The 26,834-nt window shown below is 38.5% G+C and overlaps 1 protein-coding gene across 1 annotated transcript; it reads left to right on the forward strand.

The window, feature by feature from the left end:
* The first annotated feature begins 2,552 nt into the window (after positions 1 to 2,552).
* Positions 2,553 to 26,400, forward strand: nf2a (neurofibromin 2a (merlin)). Its single transcript, XM_007902313.2, has 16 exons — positions 2,553 to 2,831; positions 6,626 to 6,751; positions 6,862 to 6,984; positions 7,280 to 7,363; positions 8,698 to 8,766; positions 9,499 to 9,581; positions 9,984 to 10,059; positions 12,156 to 12,290; positions 12,886 to 12,960; positions 14,407 to 14,520; positions 15,462 to 15,584; positions 15,710 to 15,927; positions 16,548 to 16,653; positions 16,827 to 16,948; positions 19,908 to 20,067; positions 24,647 to 26,400. The coding sequence occupies exons 1-16, from the start codon at positions 2,712 to 2,714 to the stop codon at positions 24,695 to 24,697; spliced, it is 1,785 nt and encodes a 594-aa protein (XP_007900504.2). The 5' UTR covers positions 2,553 to 2,711; the 3' UTR covers positions 24,698 to 26,400.
* The last annotated feature ends 434 nt before the right edge of the window (positions 26,401 to 26,834 follow it).

Consider the following 26,834-nt stretch of genomic DNA (forward strand, 5'->3'; position numbering starts at 1 on the left):
TCCCGGATTGAGCGACCAAATTATTGTTATTGCAAAGGACTGTGCGTGGTGCTAATCAGTATTCCCCCACCCCCCCCACCACCACACACACACACACACACACGCACACGCGCGCGCACGCGAGCGCACACACGCGAGCACACACGCGCGCGCACACAAATTGATTTCAGGTTTCAAGATCAAGAGCAGTGTCTGAAAACTGTTTGTTTATTCTTTGAATTTCTCTCCGTTTCTCTTTTTTTTTAAATTCAAAAGATAGCTTCCGTGAGCCGCCACGCTTTCAGTTTCGCGGCACGGAAAATACACAGTCGCTGCACTTTACACTTAAACTCCTGTGACTCGCTTTCAGATGTGCAGCAATAATAAAACAAATACTTGCATTTGATTTAGCAAATTTCACGCCTTCTACACATCTCAAAGCGCTTCACAGAATAATATAAAGTGAATTTACTGTATATTTGTGGGTGAACCGCAGCTGCCAGTGTAGGATTGGAAGGACTATTATTTATTGTAAGCTCATAGCAATTTTTTTTATCCTTATCAATATTTTTTGGACTGTTTGTCGAACACTGCTGTGCGAAATCGGCTGCTGTGTTTCGCCTACAAAATACAGTCAATCCACTTTACAATGTGTTCTGGGAAGCGCTTTGAGACGTCGCTATATCAACTATTATAATATTAGTGCTGTACACGTGCTTCGCCATTTGTACTGACAAAGTTTCCACAATTAAAATTCACCACAATTGGATATTTCGTTCTGATTAATATTCAACCCCACCGGAGGTTGCAACATCAGGAGCAATGAGGAAATTAGCGAAATGTGCTTAAGTGCGCCATCTCCTGGATTCCCATTGCACTAAACAGATACAGTTGTTTTTTGTATAAAAAAGCAAATTGCAAATCAATTCATTTTATCCATTAGGTGAAATGGAACCTATTTAGTTCTGTTAATGAATCGCTGCAGGAAGGTTGTTTCACATTAATTTTCTTAGCCGCGAGATGCCAAATCGCCATTTGCTTTGACAAAAAACGTGATGCTGAATAGTTTGGAATGACTAAAGCAAATTTCAGGGTGAGTTTATTTGATTCAGTTGCTTTCATTGAATTCTTTTTCCGATTGTTGTATTTATTGGGAACATACTTTTGTTATCAAACAACACAAAACCGTAACTTTTCCAGGCTGCCAAATGTAGCATACTAATAATCTTTAAGACGTTGCAAATAACAATTATTATTATTGAACTTGGTATAGCACCTTTCATGTCAGAGGATGTCTCAAAGTGCTTCACAAGACATACTGTAAAGTGGAGTGACTGCGTATTTCGTGGGCGAACAAATCAATGAATGAGTCATGGTTATTCAACCCTTTCTTGACTTCCTTGACAGATAACCTTTGATTCCACTCCAGCTGCATGGAAGTTTCGGTGTCTCATTCACCTAAACCTTAAATATTCCTCAAAAGTTGTCCCCAAGTCGATATCCAGCTCTTCATTTTCACAATCAACTCAGTGTCAGCAGCTTAGTTGATAGCCTTTTCCAGCAGAAATTCTGCCGATTCACTGTCTGTTTCAAGTTATATTTAGAAAAGCATTAGGATGGCAGATTGGGGGGGGAGAGAACAAAAAAGTCACATGAGTACATTGAGCCAAGGGATTAAAGTTTATTGTTAGAAGCCACTTGACTCGACCTTTGCTCTACCCCTAATGCATTTTGTGGGTGAAATGCAGTAGCCAATGGCGCACAGACAGTGCACCAAATAGCATCGAGTATCATCATTAATAATGATAATAATAATAATACTGTCATAAGAATGGAACAGGTGTTGGGTGCAAATTGGTAGAAATAAGGGGCGTGGACGGACGGGCGGGTGGGTGGAGCCTGACGGATTGACGTGGGTGGGCGACCAATGGAAAGACGAACTCGGCGCGAGCGGGCGGGACATCCGGTGTGACCGTGGTTGAGTGACAGGAAGCGGCGAGTGGTGGTGGCGGTGGAGGCGGCGGCGGCGGTTCGGGGCGGTTGAGCCGGTGAGAAGAGAGGCTTGAACGGCGGCGGCGGCTCCTCAACCGTCACTCCCGCGTGCATGGGAGTGACGTAGCCAATTGAAGTCGGTCGGAGGAGAAGAAGAAAGCGAATTAAAAAGAAAGGAGTTAAAGTCAGAGAGAGAGAGAGGCCGCGGCCTTTTTTTTTGTTTTTATTTGTTTTTTTTTATCCCCATTAAAAGTCGTCGGCGGTTTGATTTTTCACAGAGCGAGACGTCAATCGCATCTCTTTCTCTCTCTCTCTCTATATATATGTATATATATTCGTTGATAAGGGCTGTTTTGAGGAGAATTCGGAGCTTTTTCGAAGCTTGCCCGGACCGCGTCGAATTTGCCGCGTCGCCATAGAAACAAACCGCCGCGGCGCCCTAGCAACCGTCTCCAGGGCCGGAGGGAGCCCTAGCAACCGTCTCCAAGGCCAGGACCAGTGTGGCTCCAGCATCAGCATCGCCTGGGTGACTGCACTCTCGTCCCCCCACCCCCTCCCTCCCTCCCTCCCTCCCTCTGTGCTGCACTCTCACCTCCTCCCGCCCGCCCCACTCCCCACTCTTAAACTCTCACCACTCTTACTTACCATCGTTCCCCCCTCTTAACTCCTTCACTCTTAAGATCCCTACCCAACTTCCGCTCTCCCCCCCCACCCCCTCCCACCCCACCCATCCCAAAAGCATGAGTGCGGCCAGCAGCCTGGCCGCTAAAATTAACTTCAAGGCGTTGAGGAGAAAGCCTTCGAAAAGCTTCAATGTGCGGATTGTCACTATAGATGCCGAGATGGAGTTCAGCTGCCAGGTACCTCTGCTCGAGCTGCCCTCTGCTCTCGCGTGTTGCTTTTCATGTGCCGTGTTCATGTTCTTTTCACAGGAGAGGATCGGGTGATGAAGGAAGGAAGGAAGGCCTTTTGGCTCATTTGATCTCACTCTCCGAGAATAACCTCCCGATAGTCTTTGAATAACTCCACTTTTACCACTGATTTAATGCAAATTGCATCATCACCAGAAACTACATCACGTATACGTGGAAAACCCACCTCTTGGGGATTATATTCTGTAACTCACTTGAGTTTGGTTGATATCCCCTGAAGACCATTTTATGCACTTGAAAATGGTCCTCACTGAGCAGAAATCTGAGAGCACTGTTCAGGGTGTTTCAGCAAGGTTTGATCATCACCGTTATTTAGAGATTGGGACTGTTTCAAAATGCATTTCACCTTCTTCAATGCTATTGAACTACATTCTCCCAGGAAGGAGTGAACATTGGATAATAGTTAATAAGTTGTACAATAATCTGCAGGACCATTCCTGCTTGATTTCATAGTCCACTGTTTTACATGTGGTCCTGGAGTATACAGTGTAAGTAACAGTGGTGACCACTGACTTTTGAACTTGGCTGGTTCCCAGGGCTTACTTATTTCTTGGATCTGCTTCCTCCAATTGAGGTATTAGATAAGCCACAAGGTGGAGTGATGCAAGGTAGCAGGGTCCAACTTGAAAGGAAAAAATATTTGGTTGATCTTTCCTTTGTTGATCACAAAGCAGCTCTAGAGGCTTTGAAAATTGACTAAAGGTTTACCCTTTCAACGAATGTAGGTCATGTGGAGGAATTAAGTTTGCCAAAAACTGGATGATTTTCTTCCTAGAAATAGTAGTTTTATATTTCCATATGTTAACTGTGTTCTTCAGTCCAACTGAAAGATACATTGACTGTGATATTGTGCATGTTGTATTTAAGTTTGAGTTGGCAGTTTATAACTAGGTTAAAGCTTGACTGATGTTTATCAAATTGACACCTTGCCAACAAGAATTGAGTAGATATTATGAATTCCATAATTATCAGTAGTCTTTTGTGCATAATTTATACACATTCTCTAAGGAACATCTAGACCGTTCATGTAGCTCCTTATTCACATGGGGCCACATGATAGTAAGTGGCAGAATACATTTAAGAATGAGCTATTTTCCTGTTGTAGATTTCCTATTGTTGGCCAGACAAGAGAGCTAGAAGAATGGGAGGGGAAGTGTTCAATTGCCTGTGTATTTGAATTATGTTTCACTTTTATATAAAGAGAAAAACAGGAACGATGTAATGAATTTAAAACTGCATAAAAAGTAAGAGTTAAACGCACAGAAGCACTATTTGTAATCTGGAACCACCACAAATGTAGGGATCATTTTTTACCCAATTTGTATTAATGTCTGAATTTAATCCAAAATGTATACCTCTCAAGAAATTCTTTGAATTGTGAAGGAATTTGAAATAATTGTTTTGATTCATCTAACTGTGATCATGCCTTGTGCTACAGAGGGTGTGAATTCGACGCATATGGGGCATAGGCTTCTCAGTGAAACTGTCTTCAAATACCTTGTTTCTCTTAAGCTTTGACAGTAACAAAAATGCAAAACAACTGATATGGTCGACTGGTTTGTCTACAAATCAGTGACAGGTCAACAAACCATTTTTTTGCCCTTGACAACAAGTCTTTCCATTCCAATTGCTTCTGTAACATTTTTCTTTTTACAATTGCCTGGTGGAAAAAGATTGATTTTCAGTACTTGTTTTAAAGATCTGAGTAGCATAATTCACCAAATGCCTGAATATAAAATTAAACTGACTTTAGATTTATTTATGCACTGTTTTTTTAACTATAGCTAAGTGTGTTCGCGGTTCACATGGATTTTACCGTATGTTGTGAATCGATCATTTGGATTTGTTTAATTTGTGGTGTTATAAAACTGCTATCTTGTGCTGCTTTTGTACAGCATCATGTACATCAGAACATAATGTTAGGGTGCAGTGCTTAGGTGACATTAAAACCTTTGAGAGTGAATGTTTTGTAATTGTATTGAAACAAATAGAAAACCAGAGGTGAGAAAAAGTATATCAGGGTGTAAAATACCTTTAGATCATATAATAGCCACCAGGTGGCAGTCATTGGAAGGACCCATATGTTCACTTGTTCTCAAGTCAAATTTTTCTATATGGGAGTAATACATGAAAGTGGGGTTTATCATCAGCTGAATGTTTTTTTTAAAAAGCAGTCTTTCTGTAATGTTAACAAAAAGATTGCTAACTTTAATGAGCAAAGTATGATAAGCCAACATTAGGATGGATGGCATATATATATGGCTTCTGTAGAAGCATCACTTGTAGGCTGTATATTAATTATAATTGTCTATTTCCTGGCATTTAACACCTCCCTGCTGGGACGACTGCATTAAAGGGTGGTGGGGGGTGGGAGTTGAACTCAATTTGATAAGCCAAAAGAAGGGAAACATCAATCAGGAATCTTTCTGCCCCTCATGATCCAATGATTCTTGCTGAAAGTCTGTGTGCGCAGATACTAGGCTTGGCTGTGAAATTCCCTCCCCCCATCATCACGGCTGAGAAAATGCCAATGCTCATTCTCTACGGCTTATACATGAAGAGTGAGGTGTCAGGAGCTGCTTCACCTAGAAAAGGAGAGAAAAAAACACATAAACTTGAATCACAGTTGTAAGGAAAACACTTTTACAGTGGTAACCAAATTGATAAGAATTTATTGAATGTGTGAATACTGTGGAATAGAAACAACCAATCTCAAATTGTTTTTCCATTCTGTATCCTTTTAAGTTCCACAATTTTAGAATTAATCTTAATAAACTGCAAGTATATACAACCGCACATCTTCCATCTCAATCACAGAAATCCTGCCCCAAGCTGATCAAGGTGCTTGTTCAGCTGCTCAATAACAAGAGATTCCAAATATTAAAAAAAGTCATTTATAACAATATGAGTCTACATGGAAATTAACATATCCATTCCTAACCACATTCACAAATGTCAAATTCACAGTTCAATTTTGTTCAAATAAATATAACGGAAACTGAGGGTGAAAATAAAAAAATACATAAAGCCATTGAAGAACAACATCCTTGGCTACATATTTAATATGTTTATCATAAAACTTGTAGCTGAGAGATCTCCAAGGAGCAGAACTCTTCCCTGATTTCTTGGAATCGGGATCAGCATTTAACAGTAGATAGTCCTGTGGATGATTTCCCTGGAGAGAAATATGATATTGGAACAAGAAAACTCTGCAAATTTGTTTTTAAACCAATGACATTACAGTAATCTCACTGCATAAAATAGGGAGCAGTGAAACATGCCAGTAAAATACATATTATATTCTCTTTGATTAGTAAAGGTCATGTTTATGAGAATAGGGTTTCTTGTAGAAATATATTAGTATTGGTAAGGTGATTGAAGAAGTATTAACCTTTTTTGAAGCCAGGAGTATAATAATTTCTGCTACCTTACAAATGGTTGCATATTTGTATAGAATGTAGCTTCCCTACTAATATAGAGCTACGTATATTTAATCTGTCTGGAAAATGTGCAATTATAGGCATGTGCAATAGGCGCTCAGACTGGAATGAGTATACCCCAGTAAAATTGGTCATTCACTTCATGCCTGTTTGCAACAACACCAATTTGCATCTATATAGCGCCCCTCATGCAGGATAGCATCTCTTGAGTGCTTGCAGACATTGCTGTGTGAAAAGTAGCTGAAATTTGAGCATAATCTTTTTTTCTCTGTTGCGCTTCAGGTAAAGTGGAAGGGTAAAGATCTTTTTGATTTGGTTTGTCGGACAATTGGGCTGAGAGAAGCATGGTTCTTCGGCCTTCAATATACAGAGAAGGGTTCTGTTGCATGGCTGAAAATGGACAAAAAGGTACGTAACACGTACAGTGTTATTTTAAAACGTGAAAGTGCTCCTAGTTTTTTTTTAAAAAAAACTAAATGCATAATTTTTTTAAGTAGTTGACCTTCTCTATCTAATAGGTCTTAGATCATGATGTCTCAAAAGAAGAGCCAGTCACTTTCTATTTCCTTGCCAAGTTCTATCCTGAGAACGCAGAAGAAGAGATGGTACAAGAAATCACTCAACATTTACTTTTCCTCCAGGTAATGGAAAGAAGTTAACATTGATGAACCTTTGCTCAAAATATACTCCACCATTAAACTCAGTGGGCTTTTCAGTGAGCGGCTGAGTCCTACATATGGGAAGGGTTAGGGCTGGAATCAAGCATCCAGTCTTTTAATTATAAGCATGCTAAGGCCAGCAATCAGCTCTTGATTAATCTGAATCTTAGGCTGGAATGTTTCTTTGATTACTTGAACAAATAAAATGATTAGAATACAATTTTTTGATTACAAGTCAGACCTTTGCATGTGCTGATGCCTATGTCTGCTGTTTCAGGTAAAGAAGAGTATCCTGGAAGAGGAAATATATTGTCCCCCAGAAGCTTCTGTCCTTATGGCTTCCTATGCTGTTCAAGCTAAGGTAAAGATGCTTTCATTGAAATAAAGCTAAAATGAAGATGCAGAATCATTTGATATTAAAAGTTGCCGAACCTTTGACAATTGCCCTATTCAAGCTATCTTAACAGGTATCTAAGACCAATGAAATGTGATTGCTTATTAATGTGCTGCATTAACAGCATAATATTTATTTTATGTCTAACAATCAGTAGAGCTGTACACTAATTACAAAGAAAGAGAACAAATTGCTTGTGACATTCCCTCACATTTAAATAGCTGAATCAAAGAACACTCATCCAAAGGCAAAATAAACACCTACCTGCTGAACCTTAACACACCAAGTTATTATGGTCACTGATGGTACAGACGCTGACATGAATGATGTAGAAATGGTATAGTGCAGTGAGGGATTCTTGACATGCAGACAAATGAAGAATTTAAATACTGAAGGCACGTTTGCTTTAAAATTATAGGCACATTTTTCTGCTAGTCACTACTGCCCTTGCAGATGTGCACTTCTAAAGGAATTCAGAGCAGAAATTCATCTGCTCAAAAACACTTATCATTTTGTCTTGCAATTTATTTTTCGGTGTTAATAGCAGTCGCTTATTCTGAGGTTGTCAACCTGGCTCCCTGTGTGATAAAACAGAAGTGAAAATGATTCCCAAAATGTGATTATCCTTAAAAACTGCTGTACATTTCTGAAAATTTGTAGCCGTTAAGTTTCATATAGAATTATCAGAAATGCATTACTGCTGCCCTGGAGGCATGGCAATTGATTCAAATCCCTTTTCTTGCGACAGATATTTAAATTGTGTTACAGTAAGTAGGGTTTTATGTTTAAAATTAACATGCAATACCAATCATTTCGATATCTGTGGAAGTCTACTGTATCGTCTCATTCTGCTTTTGCTCCAGGGAAGCATAGAACATTGTGTGAACTAAAGCGCTTTTCATTGATTAATGAGAGCTACTAATTCAAAGACTTTTTAAAAACATTTTCATTTGGACTTGGTATGGATTGTTTTATAGGCTGCATAAAATTGCACTAAGGAAATGATTGCTAACGGGCATTTTATTGTAAAATCCAATTGTATTTAATCATGAACCTTTTGTGGTTGAATTTTGATGTTTGTGGTTGAATTTTGAGTGACAAAATATTACATCTCTGAGGTTTTGGAATCCTGTAAGATAACTAATAATAATAATAATATTGTGTGAACAATATAACTAGGCATCTAGGAAGACATTTTTCTTTTTATGGAACAAGAAATTTCAAAGTAAAATATTAAATATACAGAGAATGTATCAAAAGTTGTACTGTGTTACTTATACTTGTACTTTATTTTTAAACAGTATGGCGATTATGATCCCAAAATACACAAACCGGGTTTCCTAGCTCAAGAGGAGCTATTACCAAAAAGGGTAAGCACAACCAGTATATTAGGGGAAAGAATTTGAACAATTGCTTCCAAAAAAGTATTGCAGAAAACAAAGGCAAGTGTTAAATCTTGAACAGAGAATGCAGCTACTTGCTTTTTGTCGCATTGAAAGTTTCACAATTCTAGATGCCAGTAAATTAGGTCAAAGGTTTTTAACAATTCAGATTTAGTTGTTCATAAGTTGCTCATGGGAGTCCAGCCACACTCCTGTTAATAGTGAAACAGATTTGAGTTCTTCATGGTGAATTAAACTATTGATCATAAATGATCTTGCTGCATTCCATTGCTAATGTTAGAATAAAAACAGTTATGGAAAATGGCTTAATTGACTCATTGTTGCAATTGCAAATTATTTGAAGTATTTTCTTACACTGGTGAGAAAATGCTTTATTACAGGTTTAGGTGAGTTATTCAGCTATGAAAAGAGATGGCAGTAATTTTACAAGGAATAAAATAAGTTTGACCTTTATTTGAAATGGGAAGCGTTCTCCCATGTGGTGTTCCATCATGTTCAACAGAAAACAGTCGATAATTGACACAAGCAACTCAGGAGGTTGGTTGAGGCCAAGGCACTGGACTCATTTAAGAAACTGTCTATTGGGAAGCTGCCATTCCAGATGGATGGGAGTAAATGAGTTGAAGGGTCTTTTTCATCCAAACTAACTGATATTTTAATCAAACTGCACGACACTATTGTATTCTCTTGATCTTGCAGGTTATAAACTTGTACCAGATGACCCCAGAGATGTGGGAGGAGAGAATAACTGCTTGTTATGCAGAGCACAGAGGGCGAGCAAGGTATCAAGATTTTAACAATTGTCATCACACTATTGGATGTAAACTCTGCTACAAGATATTTGACTCTTATTACACTAGTGAAGGTAATAAGTTTGGTTGCTAACATTAAGTGGATGCTCTATCCTGCTACCAGAATCATTATGAGATCACCTTAACATAATACATTTGATGATGAATTTATCAATTAAATTTGGTGGGGACAGGTTGTGGGTGTGACTTGCATTAACTGAGGAAAATTCTCCTGTGTGGTTACAGATTACTGAAACCCATGTATCTCAGGACTTGCTTGCAAAAACTTGGAACATCATAGGATTGCATACACACCATGAGCAATTCAACTATAAATCTATTTACCAGATTTTTTTCCGTCTGGTTTTATGACACACCTATCGTTTTGTCTAGGGATGAAGCAGAAATGGAATATCTAAAGATAGCACAAGATCTCGAAATGTATGGTGTAAGCTATTTTTCAATCAGAGTAAGTCATTTATGTTCATCATTGTTTTTGTTTAAAAAATGTAAATCATCTTTCCTTCAATAACCTAACACTTTTTATGCAAATCAAGGAAGTCTTGTGTTTTGTTGAAATTTACTTTCCCTCTCTAGTTATTCGATGTTTCCTTTCTGGCTCACTTCTTTCCCCTATCCTAGCCCCACCACTGATCAGGTGCTCTCTTACCTCCAAAAAATGTCTATAATAATTCACAGATTCCTTCAGTGCTATTTTCTCACACAGTGTGAGTTAGGAAGGATATGTGCTTTGTGGATGGCATAAATGTTACCAAGATGAAAACTGAAGAAATCTTGCAGTGTTGGTTCAGAAGTGTGAAGGAAAGTTTATTACAGACACTGGGAGGTATTTCTTTACACACAGAATAATCGACAGCTGAAAACGTTTGAGGGCAATATACTAGATAATTTATGAAACTGCTTGATGACTCTAATGGGAAGATAATAGAGTAGTTAGGAATGACGTGATCAAATGAGCCAAAGGATTTTAATCTGAACCTCTCTTCTGATTCTGTGTTTACAAACCTGCACATTGCATCAAGTGCTACCGAGAGCTACATTGTAAAGAACATCTATTTGCTGTTTATGTACAATTGGACACCTTAAAGTCTAAATAAATCAGTAACACATTATAATTTAACTGGTTATTAAGAAAATGCACGGCAACAAAAGCAGTTTGTTGTACACACAGTAGACGTGTGTTTCGTACTTCATGCAGAGCTGATTAATTTGTATTTTTATTTCAAAGGCATTGCTGCATTGTAAAATACACTTAAATGCGTTCCCTGGACTGAATAAATGTGTTCAGGCACTAATTTGATCTCGATATGTCAGACGGGATTTGGGTTTAATCAAAATGTACGCACACATTTTGAATTGTACAGGAATAGTGTCTTTGAATCCCGATGCTAAGTCCGGTTACCTCATTAAGTGTGACCGAAGTAGTCCTGCATTTTCCATTTAAAATTTAAATGAATAAGGAACATGCAGCTTTGAAATCGAAAATGAGCATTCTGAATAAAATGCTAATAAAATTGAAACTGCATTCCATAGCTTAACAAGGGAAGCCAATTATTTACAGTGTACGGTTCAGTCCGGTCCGTTAAGGTCAAACCACTTAAACCTGATAATTGCCTCCTCTGTCTGAAATGAAAAGTTTTAAATATTTGAGTTAAACGTGGTTTAAACAAACATGATTTTCTTTTTGACTGATGCACTACTTTGTACTACAACTGGCATGATTTTCTCATCTCACTGTCATTTCTCTTTAATAGTAATAAAATTACTGCCAGATTTAATAATAATAATCGTCGCACTTCACGCAGCACTTATAAACTTCAGAACATCTCAAAGCTCTTCATAGATAATTGCTGTCAAGTGAAGTTGCTGTGTATTTGTAGGCAAACATGGGAAAAAAAGAGCAAAATAGGCCAACCTATTGATCTACTCTCAATAGTAAGTTTCCTCTGTACTTAAAAAAAATCAGAAAAGTTTGGACATTTCTAAATTAGGGGAAGGTTTAATTTCAGTGAGTTTGTGGGATATATAACTAGGAATTCTGCACAGTCAACTAAATTCTGCTAGTAATGTGGACAGTATTTAGACGGGTAAGGTATGCTTGGAAGAGCATGAAATGAACAAGTCAGATTAGGAGAAGTTTCAGTGGAACTGGATAATGGATCCTTTCATCTTCTCTGGTTCTTTGCATCTTTTGCTGCCGTTCATCTTTCCTTGACCCTCAGCACAACTTTTAAAAATAATTAATAGTTATCAGCCAAGTGACATCAGTGGTGCTTCCTGATGTCACACATAAAGTGACATGATCAACAGTACCTGTTTTGTGTGCACATATATTACGTGCACAAAGTGATGTTAGCAGCAACCTGCCATCCTGATAGCTGGCCATTTCTTCGCCCAGTTTATCAGCACCAGAAGCTGGATAAACTCTGGCACCTCCAGTTCTGAAGAATAGTTTTCGCTTTGTGTTTCCTCTACTCAAAAATAGCTGTTGTTTGTTGTTGACTCATGTGTATACAGACAGTTGACATCTCTTCCTTTTTTTAGAACAAGAAGGGAACAAATTTAATGCTTGGAGTTGATGCTTTCGGCCTGCATATTTATGATCCAGAGAACAAATTGACCCCCAAAATATCATTTCCATGGAATGAGATTCGCAACATTTCCTACAGTGACAAAGAGGCAAGTGGGTGTTCTGTTGTCCTGAATGATAGGATTTAGAAGTTTACAATGCGATTATTATGATAGTTGTTATTTGTATTTTAGTACTGTAGAAGATAAGGATAAACTCCCTCTTCTGCCGCCCCAACAATAATTAGTGTTGGCAAACTGTGATACATTTGTTATTGTGTCTGAAAAAACCAAGACAGATAATACATAATAATCCTTGCTTTTGATAAAGAGCCTTATCACGTCATTGAGACGTCTCAAAGTGCTTCACAGAATATATTGTAAAGTGGATTGACTGTATTTTGTGGGCGATACATGGCATCCAATTGCGCACAATAAAAGGTGAGGGTTCTTTGTCCACATCTGCCTTTGACTAGATAATCCAAGGCTTGATTTTATGATGGTTTCTCATAATTAAGAGATCCAATAACCAGAAATATATCCTGCAGCCTTGAGGGAATCCCTGTTCTTAGAAACCACTTTGAGTTCCAGCGAGCCAATGTCACGCTCTCCCAGATTCTTTTTTTTTACTGCTTTGAAATATCCTTTTTGTCTTCTTGCATGGAAAAAAATAACACTTTCAAATAAATGTGCTCTCTTCCTCCAGTTTGCTATAAAACCCTTGGATAAAAAGACAGAGGTTTTTAAATTTAATTCTTCAAAATTGCGAGTGAATAAATTGGTAAGTAAGGTGCATGGATTGCAGCAATTAGATACGTTGTGAAGTGGTGCAGGCACAAGTCAGCATGCTGTATGTTTTTACGAGGTGTTTGCAGTTAAAACGCTTAATACAGTTTAGTATTTCATCAAACAGGCTGTCTATAAACAAATGAAAATTGAAGCAGTGTATTTCAAGCAGCTCCCACAGCTCTCAAAACATAAGTTCTTGAAAAAACAATAAAGCCCTAAATAAAAATCTTAAATATTATTTTGAAAAAGGAGATTCATTTTGATCTCTTCTGTAACCTGCAGTGTAAAGCAATCCAGATTTAAGATCACTTAGACAAGATCAATGTACAAAATATAGTGTGTCTGTTGTTTACTTGACTTCCATCACTGTTGAAGCATATTGATAGGTTTCTATAGTGCATCCAGTTAAATTCCATTTCTAAGCAGAATATAATAAGGGACCAAATGTTCTCATTAATGGTACTTTCTCTCCCTAAGGAAATTGTATTACATAATCGTCTTCGATCAGAATTGCAGAGTTTTCTGATTTTGATGTGGCTTTACTCGTGTACCCATGTATATGTATGAAGGAGAGACAGAAAATGCTTTCGGTCATTGACCTTGAAACGTACTTTTCTTCCACTTCGAGTTCTGCTCAATCAGAGGAAAGAAGGCTACAAAACACAATCACAGCACAGATGTTCGTGTGTCCTTGCATTGAGTGTTCCTTTCCTCCAAACTACAATGACAAGAGCAGTCAGACGTCCTACCAGTGTAAAGATAGTATTAAATGGACACCGGTGTCAGTGACTCTTTAAAATGGCACAGATGGCTAAATCACTCCTTCTCCTGCTGAAATGTTTATGAATCTGTGAGCCTATTTGCTTAGGCAGAATCATTCACAAATGCACAAAAAGCAGCTTTCCATTCTTGTGGCTAAATTGCTTCATATTCAAAAAAGAACTGGAAACGATTAAAGTATTGGAGTATTTACTGTCTGTGCTTGATTCGTTAATCCATTTTTATATGTTTTGGATCTCTGAAGAACTGAATTTACTAGGGCAAGAAATTATCTCAGTTTATTCAGTTCCCAAAGATGGTGCATTGTTCTCTAGTTCTAGTAATTTTTTCTTTGCATGCTTATAATTAGAAATCCCATACAGGTGCTGAACGAATATTTGTAAAAGCTAGCAAAGAGTTAGTGAAAACCTCACTGTTAGTGTTCTGGTATTTGAATACTATTACTACCACGGGAAATGTCTTGAGTAATGGCAGTTTATCAGTCCATTTTGTATATTGCTCATTGTTTCTCCTTGATTTGAAGATAAATTGCCAAGATCAATTGTAACTGCATAATGCTTTACTGTAAAACCAGTGACGATGTAAAATGAAGTGAAGATTTTCTATTCATTTGCGTAAAGAAATGGAAAGTTTAAATAACATTTCCCAAATCCTTTAGATTTTGCAGCTTTGTATTGGAAACCACGACCTGTTTATGAGGAGACGGAGAGTGGACTCTTTGGAAGTTCAGCAAATGAAAAGCCAGGCAAGAGAAGAGAAGGCTAGAAAACAGGTAGGATAAAAAATTAGATCCATTAAATAATAGCAAAGATTGGTGTGTGTAAGATGAAAGCAAGTATGGCACCGCACAATACAAATTACGTTTAAGAAATTACAGATGGATTGTTTGAAATAAGATATGCAATCTAAGCGTTTCAGTGAGCATTTACAACTCGGCAGCATAAATAATATATAAATGATTTATGCCTTTACATGGGTTGGAGCTTTAATGGAATGCTGTGTGCCTTACTCTTCTAGTTCAACTGCACTATAAATAATCTGCAAACTTTGTTTTGCGAGCACTGAATATAAGTGGCATGACGACCCACGCAGCCTAAGGCATTGTGACACCAGGCACCCTATGTTGGGCGTGAAATGAAATGTACTAATCAGAATGAAATGACTTCAGTATATGCTCTCTCCATTAGTTTTGTGCTAAATTGAACGTGATGCAATTTAGTTAATTTTACTCACTATTTTCTTGCAGAACCACCTCACTTTCATTACTCAGAGAAATTCGATTGATTGTATAAAAATTCTAGGCTGTGTTCAGTACTGGGTTTTTTTCCCCTGCATTGAGAGCGATACTGATGAAACATAACAAATGCACAATGAAGTGATATTGTAAAGCCGATGTTTTAATGGCCATTTCACGGTTCATTAAACTTACCAGCTGTCTCGCAGGTTTACTCTGCCTTTATCTAAATATGACTCAGTGTTTTCTTACTTTAGTTGCAAAGCTCTTGTCATTGCATTTTTCTGAGCTGCAAATGCTACTGTCAGCCAGTCAGCAATATGATTCTGCAGCAAGAAAAAAAGTGTAGTTAAACAAATGTTCACTTATTTAACAAAAAAAACAATATCCATTTGCCTGAGAATAATGTGCTTGTTAGTTCTATTCTTGATAGAGGGGAGGGATGATTGTCAGAGCTCTGTTTTGTTCCCGTTCCCTAGTTGGAGCGTCATAGGCTATGTCGGGAGAAACAGCTCCGAGAGGATGCAGAGAGAGCAAGAGATGACCTGGAACGCCGATTACTGCAGCTTCAGGATGAAGCCCAGCTGGCAAACGAGGCTTTGGTGAGACACCGTATTTGTACTAAAAAATATTGGAAGTTCTCTTCCAAAGTTATGCCCCAAAACTATAAGTTATTCAGAGTGGGTAAGGGTACAGCGGCTAAACACGTCGATTTGTCCACTATTAGCTGAGATCCGAAGAGACGGCTGATTTGCTGGCGGAAAAAGCCCAGATTGCAGAGGAAGAGGCCAAGCTATTGGCCCAGAAAGCAGCAGAGGCTGAGCAGGAAATGCAGAGGTTACAAGTCACGGCTTTGAGAACTGAGGAAGAAAAACGACTGATGGAGCAAAAGGTGCTGGAGGCAGAGGTGTTGGCACTCAAGATGGCCGAAGAGTCTGAGAGACGGTAAACCTTTTAACTTTTTTGGGGGTCCACAAAATATACAGTCAATTCACCTTACAGTATATTCTGTGAAGCGCTTTGAGATGTCTCAATGACTTGATAAAGCACTATATCAAATGCAAGGATTATTATTACTAATTTTCACATTTATGCCATAATAACAAGGATTTTCACAGAAGCAATGCACGTATACAGATCTCTGTAATAGCAAAGTCAGACCAGAAAATGATTAATTGCCATAAGTGCCGAAGATGGCAACTTTCTTACTCAACATTAAATTCTAAATGATATTGGAAGCAAATGTTGTAGCCTTGAAATGAGCTGATTGTTTTCTACAGGTTCCATCTCCTTATGCAATATGAGTAACAAAATTAATTTTGCTTGTTATATTTATTTTTGCTTTCATATGTGACTCGTCATTCTCAAAATCAAAATTGTGCACGGAAACCATAGTTTGCTTACAAAACACAGTCACAACACTACACAAAGAATCCTGTGAAGTGCTTTGAGAGTCTCAATAACATGATGAGGTGCTATATCAAATGCAGGGATTATAATATTATGTTGAAATTGAAAGACCTAACATTCAGGATAACTAATCTCAAGTCTTCTGCTTTCTACAGAGCAACAGAAGCTGAGCAACTGAAGCAAGATTTGCAAGACGCGCGTGAAGCTGAAAAGAGAGCCAAGCAAAAGCTCATTGAAATCACCAGCAAATCTTCACATACAGTACGCACTCTACCAATCAATACACATTTAAAGTTGGACGTTTAACACTGCCAATATCAAACCAGCACCATGTATATATTAATGTATAATTTTGCAGTAATTCTTTGAGGGCAAAAGGGGCTGAAATTGAGGCTCCTATTTTGATTACAAATTCAACATTTTTTTCTTCGCAGCCTCTGAAATCAAGCACAGCCACAATGCCGACTGATATCCCAAGCTTTGAGAATGGAAACTTCACATTCGATTTCAAAGACACTGACATGAAACGGCTCTCTATGGAGATAGAAAAAGAGAAGTGAGTTTGTTCGCTTTTTCTGGAACTGATCTTGGTGTGAGTCATTTAACATTGAGACGTACTTAATGTACAGTTTTCTTAATAAATAAATAAATGTGTCAGATAAATCAAAAAATACAATCTATTAGGCACTTAATAGTTGGGTTTATTGTCAGGGACAGACTGTGGTGCCTGACAATAATTGCAAACTCCAAGGAAAGATATATCATATTTTTCCTCAAGTAAGAAACAAACAATATTTCGATCAATTATTATAGAATTTTAAAAACAATTGAGTTGCATTTTTCAAACTCAATTTCATGCCAATTGCAGTATGGCATTCTCATTTTGTTCAGCTCAGTTTCCTTCTCCATCATGTACTTGATCTGTGCCTCTTTTGTATGTAAAGAAAATAATCTGGAATTGTTATTTTAATTGCCATAGTTTAGGGAAAGCCTGCCAAGACTAGATGCAAAACAGTATACCTTTAAACTTGGCACAACAAAATAAAAATATAGAGGAAGAAGAGAAAAGTACTTAACTGATGGGAGTGAATGGTATGATGCATTAGTACACTGTCCTTTTACTGCTGGGTCTCGGGGTTGAAATCAGCCCACTGTAATGGATAAAAGCCTCTTCTCTCTGCTGACTCGTGTCCTACGTGAAATTAATTTTAACAACTGCAGTCCAGCTTCTAGCGGAGAGAGATTGGCAGTACAAAACTAATCAACAGTAACTAGAATTTCACTCAGAAAGGTCACAAGGAGAGCTTGTGTGGGAAATGGAAATGTCACACTAGTGTAGAAAAAAGGAACGCTTTGAGGTGCATTATCGGAGCAGAGCAGTGGAAGATTTGCTCGGCATGAAATCTGCGTTATTCGTAATCTGAGAGTGCCTGATGCTAACCCTCGGTTCAAAAAGTGGATCCACATTCCATTCCCCAGCACCTGAGATCTCCAACACTTATTAACCAAAACTTTAAAACAATTGGAGAAAGATGGCACATTTAGTGGTGTTGTTTTACCTATTGCCTTTTAAGTGGACTAACTGAAATCAAATCCAGTGAGTGAGCAGCACTATAATAATAATAATCCTTGCATAGCGCCTTATAACGCCTTCGAGATGTCTCAAGGCTCTTCACAGAACATACTGTAAAGTGAGTTGACTATTTTGAGAGCGAAACGTTTGCATTGATGGATGGATAAAATAGAGATGAGAATAGCATTCACTAGGATGAGGGAATGATTAATTGCCTGGTGCAGTATTGTGATGACTTTACTCACTGTCAAATCATGTGCACATTGAGTTCTGTATGTAATGTGTTCCAATGGAAAATGTAGCCTGCTTAAGTGAACGACCCCTTCCTCTTTCTATTATTCCAATATGTCTCTGTGAATCAGAGTTATCAAAAACTTTGTTCAGTTTCTGTAATTTTCATGCATCAATTTAAAACCATAACTAGTAAATTGTAGCTGTCAGTAACACTTATACGTTTATTGCTAAGCATGATATTTAATGTGCAGACTTAAAATATTTCTGTTGCTTTCACATTAGTTTCTTTCGTCTTCCACCACCAGTTGGCCCGGTTTAGCTTGTTTGAGTAGGGTGAGGCTGTTAACATTATGTCTTATTCTCTATTGTTCCATTTTGCATTTTGTCATACACTGTACCACGGGCTTCAGTCCGGCAGGACATTGTCGCATAGCAGTGTGCATTACTGCCGCTCTTGTCTGGATATTTTCGAAGCCTCAAATCATGTCTCTTTATATCTTATTAATTTACTTTGATTCACAGCAAGTATGAATGCTTCCGTGCATTTTGAATCTATGTTCTGGTGCATTTTTTTTCATTTTGTGCCAAATTTTTGCATAATCACATCTAAAATGTAAATAAGGTGCAATGAGATTAAAGTATATTGCAATTACAAGTATATACTCACAGTTACTTGTCCCCTCAGGAAATACAAGAGAGTAAGACTACATGTATGAACTATAGTAGTACCCCTCAGCCATACCATGCACTTGAGAAAGCATGCAAACTTTCTTTTGCCTGGGGGGACATGCTCTCAAGCTCCATCCCAACCCATGAGAGGATCTTGAGTGGGATCAGGGATCCAACCACCACCGACCAGTCTGTGGCCCTGTGCTTTGGCAGATTTGCAACACTTCTTTACCGCCAACCTGATTTCACAGTAGTTTCTCTATGATATAACAAATCTGCTTTAATGCCTTTAGTGTTGTAATTTTCACCACTATAACCAGTGTTCTTGTTTTTTTAAAACTGGGTTGCAGGCCTGAAATTTCACTTAGCCGTAGTTTGTAAGACCATCTTATCTTAACATTAAAATCGCACAGAGCCGGCTTCCAAAATCCACCACCCTCCCGATTCTGAGCAATCAAAATTTTTAAGTCCAAAGGGCAAGCTAAGACAAGGTAGAATTTGAGACTTTGTGTATCGAATGATGCAAGAAGGATCATGGTGATACTGTATGCCAGGCTTTCTCTGCTAAAGAAAAAAGACCTTTCTAAATCCCCTGAGGCGTTGTTTATGAGGGACACATTTCTCTTACATTGAATCAATGTAATATTCCACTGTTCCCCATTGTGAAGCTTTGTTGTACTGCACTGTTCATACACGAATATATGTTAGCAGGTTTGATGCTATTTGAAGTGGTAATGACTTTTTCTGTGGGCAACCAGCATGTGGAAAGATATTCCTACCAGATTACTTTAATATCAGTGAAGCTTAACAGAACTCCATGATATGGATGTGTATGCGAATCCCGAGGCATGTTTTTTTCAAGATGTTGGATTACACTGGTGATACAGTATGTGATTGTATGCTTCTATTATCCCACTTCTTGAATATGTAGAAATCTATTCCTTCCAGCAGTTCCTATAAATAACACAGTGCAAGAGGTATGGACAGAAGTGCAGGCATCCGATTTATTCTGTTTTTCACTCTAAATCGTATTTTCCAGGGTTGAGTACATGGAGAAGAGTAAACATCTCCAAGAGCAACTGAATGAACTCAAAACAGAAATTGAAGCTCTGAAGCTCAAAGACAGAGAAACTCCTCTCGACATAATACACAACGAGAACACCGAGCTGGGCAGCAATAAGTACAACACTCTGAAAAAGGTCTGTAATAAAATATGTCGGCATTATGTTAAACATCACAAGGCCACTGGGATCCAGATTGCTGAATTCTAAATTTAATTTCTTTGCTAAGGTGACCTTTGCAATATGGCCATTCCACCCACCTTACATTGCAATCTGAATGAGTTTGAACAGAAATGGCCATAGCTGTAAATAATCCTTTCGGAAAAACCCAGAGTGAAGCCATCGCCTTTCCCCAAAACAATCATTTGTTTTAAGTGCTGCTGGTCAGAAGAATTTGTTTTCAATTTAGAATTCACAGGAAGATTTCTGATGTGCCCTGAATACTGAGCACAAACAGAGGTGCATCTTCCAATTGTCATGACATGATGCTGTCACTGTGGAGAGGAAGGTTAGCGAAACAGCTGGCTCTCTGGCTTACTTCACTGACGTTCTCCACAGTCACAAAGACATCATGCTTACATTACTCACCAAGGCAAGAACAAATTCTGATGCTGGTTGGAATTTCATTCAATATTGATGCAACAAGTCTCAAAAGATTAGCTTTGTTACTTTAAATTTGTGGTTTAATAATTAAAAAAAATATATTTGATGTTTACTCCAAATAATACAAAACTTAGGTGGTCTACAACAACAATACACATTTTTATTTATATCATACCTTTCAAGTCGGGAGGACATCCCAAAATGCTTAACAGCACTGGCTGGGACTCGAGCTGGGGGTAGGAGCCAAGAGGGGTGGGAGGGAAAGATGACTGAAAGCACGGTTAACGAGGTAGGTGTACATTTTTAAAGAATGACTTCAAGAATAGGCTCGCGGATGCTACATTTGTTATTATCAAGTGATAACAGGAATCGGCAATGCCTTTAGGAATGGGAAGTGAGAAAAGAGGATAAAATTCAGGAGAAAAAGACATATCAATTTAAGAACACTGTAATTATCAGTAATTTTCTATAAGTCAATGGAAAATTCATGGAAATATTGCCTGTATTGTGATAAAGAGTGAGTACTGAAGTCTTGCCGGGCAGAATAGTGGGTTGTAATAACTGCAGAGTTACACATTTGCCTTTGTTTGGAAAATTGACTGAACAGTTTTCCCCAAATTGATTTTTTTTCCTTCCTGGGACACATGAATGTGATGATTGGGGGAAGAGAGAAGGGAAGAGAAGAGGTGTGGGCGACAATGAACTAGGGTGCTGTGGTGTTGCTGTTCCAGTCTTCTGAATACCAACACTGCCCTCTTCAAGGTTTCATATATTAGCTCAGATTATAGCCACGAGCGGTTGTAAAGCTATTGTACAGTATTTATCAATAGACATCCCTTTTATCATTAGGCCATTGGCATTTCCCGAGACTTTTGTCATGTAATTCAGCACCATAGGCGAGGAATTGATCAGGAAACTACAAGACAAAAGATCCACAGAGGTTCACTGGGAGATTAAAACATCTTTTATACAGCCAATGACTTAGCAGGAATCGAATACTCTAGAAACAATGAAAATCTGTTTGTGGATAAAATGCGCTTTTGAATTGAGCAGGTTCGATGGTAGCTATTTTGTAAAAGAAAGGTTTGGTTCCAACATAAATGTAATGTAATATGTTTCTGATTCAGCTCATTCAGTGCCTGCTTGCCCTTTGTGAATCCAGGGATCTAGATGAATTTAGGCAAAACAAATCAATATTCAGATAAGCACTTGCTTATGATTAGCCAAATATTAGGTGCTGCTCTGCTTCAAAGTCAAGTGACTTTTTCCACAAGTGTACTTCTCGAGGATGGGCTGAAGATCATTTTCTGTTTTAGGAACAGAAACTGCTGTGGTCAACTGCGCAGCATCAGAGCTTTGTACAGCATCGATCGGAAAAGCTAGCCCATCTAGTAAGAAATAATGAGGATGATGAATGACTCTGGGCAGTTTTGCAGACCAAAAACCACTTGCTGAATTTATATGAATTGATATGAAAGCAGTCAGCTACATCAAATTGTGGCGTATTGTGTGTTCAAGATGTATTTCGGGAGGCTAGGTACTCTGAACCAGCAGCAAATTGCAAAGATACAGTTGATGGTTTGACTCTAAAAATCAATTGGATATCACTGAAAGTCTTTGAAGCAGAAGGTGGAGTAATATAGTAAGAATAAGTATAATATATATAATTCTTGCACTCGGATAAGACCCTGACTAGATTCAAATGAAATAACAACAGTTGAAATTAGCATCACTTTGCAACTGTAAAAGGGGATTGTTAAAGACTTCTGAATGGTACTACTCCGCCAACTCATGTAGAAGCCTCGACCCTTGTGACACTTTTGTTTTTTAGTTTACCAACATGAGATTTGATGTCCTTGGTTACGTGATATCACAACAGGTCAGTCAAGGAAAGAGAGATGCATACAAAATATACAGTCAATTCACTCTACAGTATATTCTGTAAAGCGCATTGAGACGTCTCAAAAACGTGCTAAGGCGCTATGTCAAATGCAAGGATTATTATTATTAAAAAAGACATGTTAATTTTAGTTGCCTTTTTACTTGCAGACTTCTTTGGTACAGTAATACAAATTGCAGTGAGAATATTCAGGCCATAGCGACATCAAAACTGGACCCTAAGCTCAGTAAATGTTAAAGCGCTTCAGTAAATGTTAACCTTTAGCTTGCCAAGGATGTGAAGACTGGGTCCAAATCCACAAGCAGCAGGCTAAGGGTTAATTATTTTAACTGGTGCCTCTGCAGAGTACGTTGGCAGAGCACTACAATGGATCACGCGTTGGAGTCAATTTGCTGTCAGTGGTAAAGGAAAGATAAATTTACTTAGTCGTTTTGAGTGTGTGGTACCCATACAGGATTTTCTTGTGTTAATAAATCACCGAGGAATAAGACACTAGAAGAATCTGGTGCACTTAAATGGGGTTGGAGTATTTCTCTCTATTTTCCTTGCCAACATTTAGGGCTTTCCCTGTTGCACACAGTTCTGAGCAAATTTCCGAATGACTTGCTGCTCGAGGCTTACTGAACACCAAGTAAGTTCAGTATTTATAAGTAAAGAATATTTGAGTTGAGTCACCCTCCCTTTTTTCGATTCAGACCAGGAACACAACATGTGGGATATGATGGCACTGATTCTGTGTTTCCTTCAATTCCAGACCATTAGTGGAGTCCTGTAGCTCAGTGGTTAGAGCACTCGCTTTGCAAGCGAGAGACCTGAGTTCAATTCCAGGCACAGGGCGAAACCTTGGGCAAGTTTCCTTACTCCACACACCTAATAATAATCCCTCCAAAATCAAAAACAATAATAAATTGGTCATTTTCAATCTACGACTGTTTGTGGGACATTGCTGTGCGCAATTGGCTGCCGCGTTCGCCCACAAATATACAGTCAATTCACTTTACAGTGTATTCTGTGAAGCACTTTGGGACGTCCTCCCGACGTGAAAAGCGCTATATCAAATGCAAGGATTATTATTATTATTATTAGTTCACAGATATCTTCCAAGACTGGATGACTTTAGGCTAGGTGTATTGATAGTAAAAAAAATTCTTATGCATCCACAATTCATAGCAATCTGAATAAATTGGTGAATAAATAGCCATGTAGATACGGAATCTGGAAATGGGCCTTTCTCATATACAGTATTAATGGTCACAAAATCTTCCCGATGGTTGACTGTTATTTGATCTCAGCTGGGATGGCAGTTGGTTGCTTTAGCACCTTGGCCTTAAGAAGAGAAGAGTAGCCACTCCTGATTGCTAACCCATTTAAGTGGCTTTCAGCCACCACCCCCGAAAGTCTGGAGTACTCTTTCTCTATCCCTCCACCTGGCCCCTTCCTTCCCCATCTTCAGATCGCGCCCAAAGACCTTCCTCTTCGACTGTGCCTACTGTCACATCCCCCGACTCGGTTTTGTGCTCTGCCACTGTCAAGCACTCTGGGACTCTACCCTGCATGAGGGGTGCTATAGAAATGCAAGTTGTTGTAACCAAAACCTCTACTGGAAAATGAGGGTGTTCATTGGACTCGGCTACGATACCTCCAGCAGAAATAGCCAACTGACACTCAATGTCTAAGCCACTTATGAAGAATGGTAACTTGGTGAGGTACTGGAGGATTTACTGATGTGGAACTGCACAGCGTGAGTCAGTGACTTCAGGGGTGGAGAAAGGAGGACAAAAAAAAACCTTCTGATGGCTCAGTGGTTAAGCACATCGCTGTATGATCTCCTGTGGTGGGATATGGATTCAGGCCTGCGAATCCCCATACACTGAATTTTCAAGCTCCATCAGGGGAGGTGTCAAGCGGAGCCGAGACACTTCCCCCCAGGGGAGATAAAGTCTACGTGAGTAGCTGTCATGTACCACAGAGAAGCAGGTTACAGAGCAGTCTTGACAGATGCCTTGGAGTAGATTTCCTACCTACCACATAGCAGATGGCTTTGCTTGGTGAGCGAGAGAGGAAAAGAATAGCTAAAAAGGTGGAGAATAAAAAATGCCATCTGAAAGTAGGAGGAATAAAATCGATCATGATCATAGGTTGTTAGTAATACCCCATGATTGTGTGTAATGAATGCATTTGTACATCCTAATTATATTTTTCTCTTCATTACAGCATACTCTGCAAAGCACTAAATCCCGAGTGGCCTTCTTTGATGAATTGTAGTCTCTTTGCTGCACACCTCACTGCCTGACATCTGCCCAGAAGCCAGTGGTTCAGATGTGGAAAATCTTTTAGGCATGTAAGCTAAAGTCAGACGGACGGAAGCTTGACGTGACCAAAATTAGATTATGGTTTAGTGTTTACTGCAAGTGGTCTTTTTAAATCCTACCCTATTTTATTTATTTGGTTTACTTAATACAGTCTGTAACGAGACCCTCAATTGTTTACCATGTATGTGCGAGTAACTGAGATGAGAGAGATGCATGTTGATCATGTCGTCTTTACTACTTTGCTAATATTATTTGTACTGTAGTACATATTGTTTGTGCTATGCGATTGAAATTCAGCATGTGTATTATGTTGCAGCTGATGTCTTAAATTTCAGCTGCATTCTTTTGGGTGTATCAAAGCAGCCGAATACAGTTTAACAGTCAACCATTTTGCATATATGTGCAATATATATTGTACTATTTGTATATATTTTTGCCTTACACCAGGGACCAGGTGAAAGTGAAGATGTTATGAGATCATATACCTTCAACTAAAAAGCAAGCATTAAATAGGCAATGTATTTTGTATGCATTGGCAATGCACTAAGGTGTATTAGCTAGTTAATAATAATAATAAGCACATCTAAATTATCAGGGGTAAATGAGACAGTTTTTAGCCCATACTTGCACCAACCTGAAAATTGTAACTAGATTTTTTTTAGTTAATTCTACGAAGTCTGTGAATTACAAAATACAGAACTGTGTAACTTCTATATTTAGAAATGTGTACAGAGCTGATTTGCAGGCCCGTATCTTTAGATATTTTGCAGGCTTAAATGTTCTGCACTTGGAGGGATATTTTGCCAGTTATGCAGTGCATTATGGAAATGCTCTTCCTCTACAGTATAAGCACTAAACTACGTAGTCTGCAATGGAGCTTTATATGGATGATCAACACATGGTTAATAGCAGATAAGCTGTGTATATATAAACTGCCTCTTTATCATTTTTTTTTGGTCAGTCAGGTGTCTGACACATGTGGATACCCATCACCATGCTTAAGAGTGTCCAAACCAGACTGAGAGTTCTATGAATGTCACTCAGACATGGACATTTCCGTGCCTGGAATGCAATGCCCTGGAGGGACGCATCCTGCCTACCTATTTCCAGAGAGTATTAGGCGCAGGTTGGCAAAAGCCAATGCTTGGGTAGCCCAGAGCGTGTGTTTGGGTGCTGCTGAAATTTAACCTGATAAAACTGTAGAGCTTGGCATTGAAGGAAATGTCTGGCAAGCTTTCCCTTTGCTTGTCCAGCTAGGACCACCCTACCCATTAGAGCTTTGTCTTGCAGAGGAGCTGAGTGGAAAGACTCCCTTGCTCCGAATTATTAATTTACATGAGATCTTACAATCATGATAAAAATCATCTTAGCAAAGCACTACCTGTGGCCTTGTTTTAGAGACACAGTGGTCAGTCTTAGTTGTATGATATACAATGGTATTTTCCCACAAGGTCGACAAACCACTTGCTTGGAGAAAAATAGCTTGTTTGATAACTAAGTGAAATATTTTATGGTTTTACTTTCAAAATGTCTAACGCTCTGGTTACTCCTCCCCATGGCTTTGCAGTTTTTCATTCTATGTTTAGACATAGCTGACAAAGAAGAATTAAAACATTTCTTGATTTTTTGTAACAATAAAGGGAGCTTTAACATTGACTATATTGAATTTATAGTTTTTTTTCCCCCCCCATCCACCAGGAGTGGGTCATCCAGTTACCAATCTGGTCACGTTTCCATAATTCATATTATATTAATTATAATTGCATTTGATATTGCACATTACCGCGTCATTGAAACATCTCAAAGCACTTCACAGAATTTTACAGTACGGTATAGTGACTGTACATTTGTAGGTGAACAATTCTTAATCCTCAGTATTGTCAATTCATTAAATCCCAGCCTGATTGGGATCATTGATGGAATCTTAGATTGTTACAGCATAGAAACAAACCATTCAAGCACATCAAGGCTATGCTGGTGATTTTTTCCATATGAGCTAATCCCACTCTCCTACTTGCTCCTGTTACCTGCAAATATTACTGTTTTTTTCAAGCATTGACTGCCCTTTAAGATAATTGATCGGCTCTGCC

Source organism: Callorhinchus milii, unplaced genomic scaffold (genome assembly GCF_018977255.1).
Source record: "Callorhinchus milii isolate IMCB2004 unplaced genomic scaffold, IMCB_Cmil_1.0 Scaffold8, whole genome shotgun sequence".
In the NCBI taxonomy this organism is placed as follows: Eukaryota; Metazoa; Chordata; class Chondrichthyes; order Chimaeriformes; family Callorhinchidae; genus Callorhinchus; species Callorhinchus milii.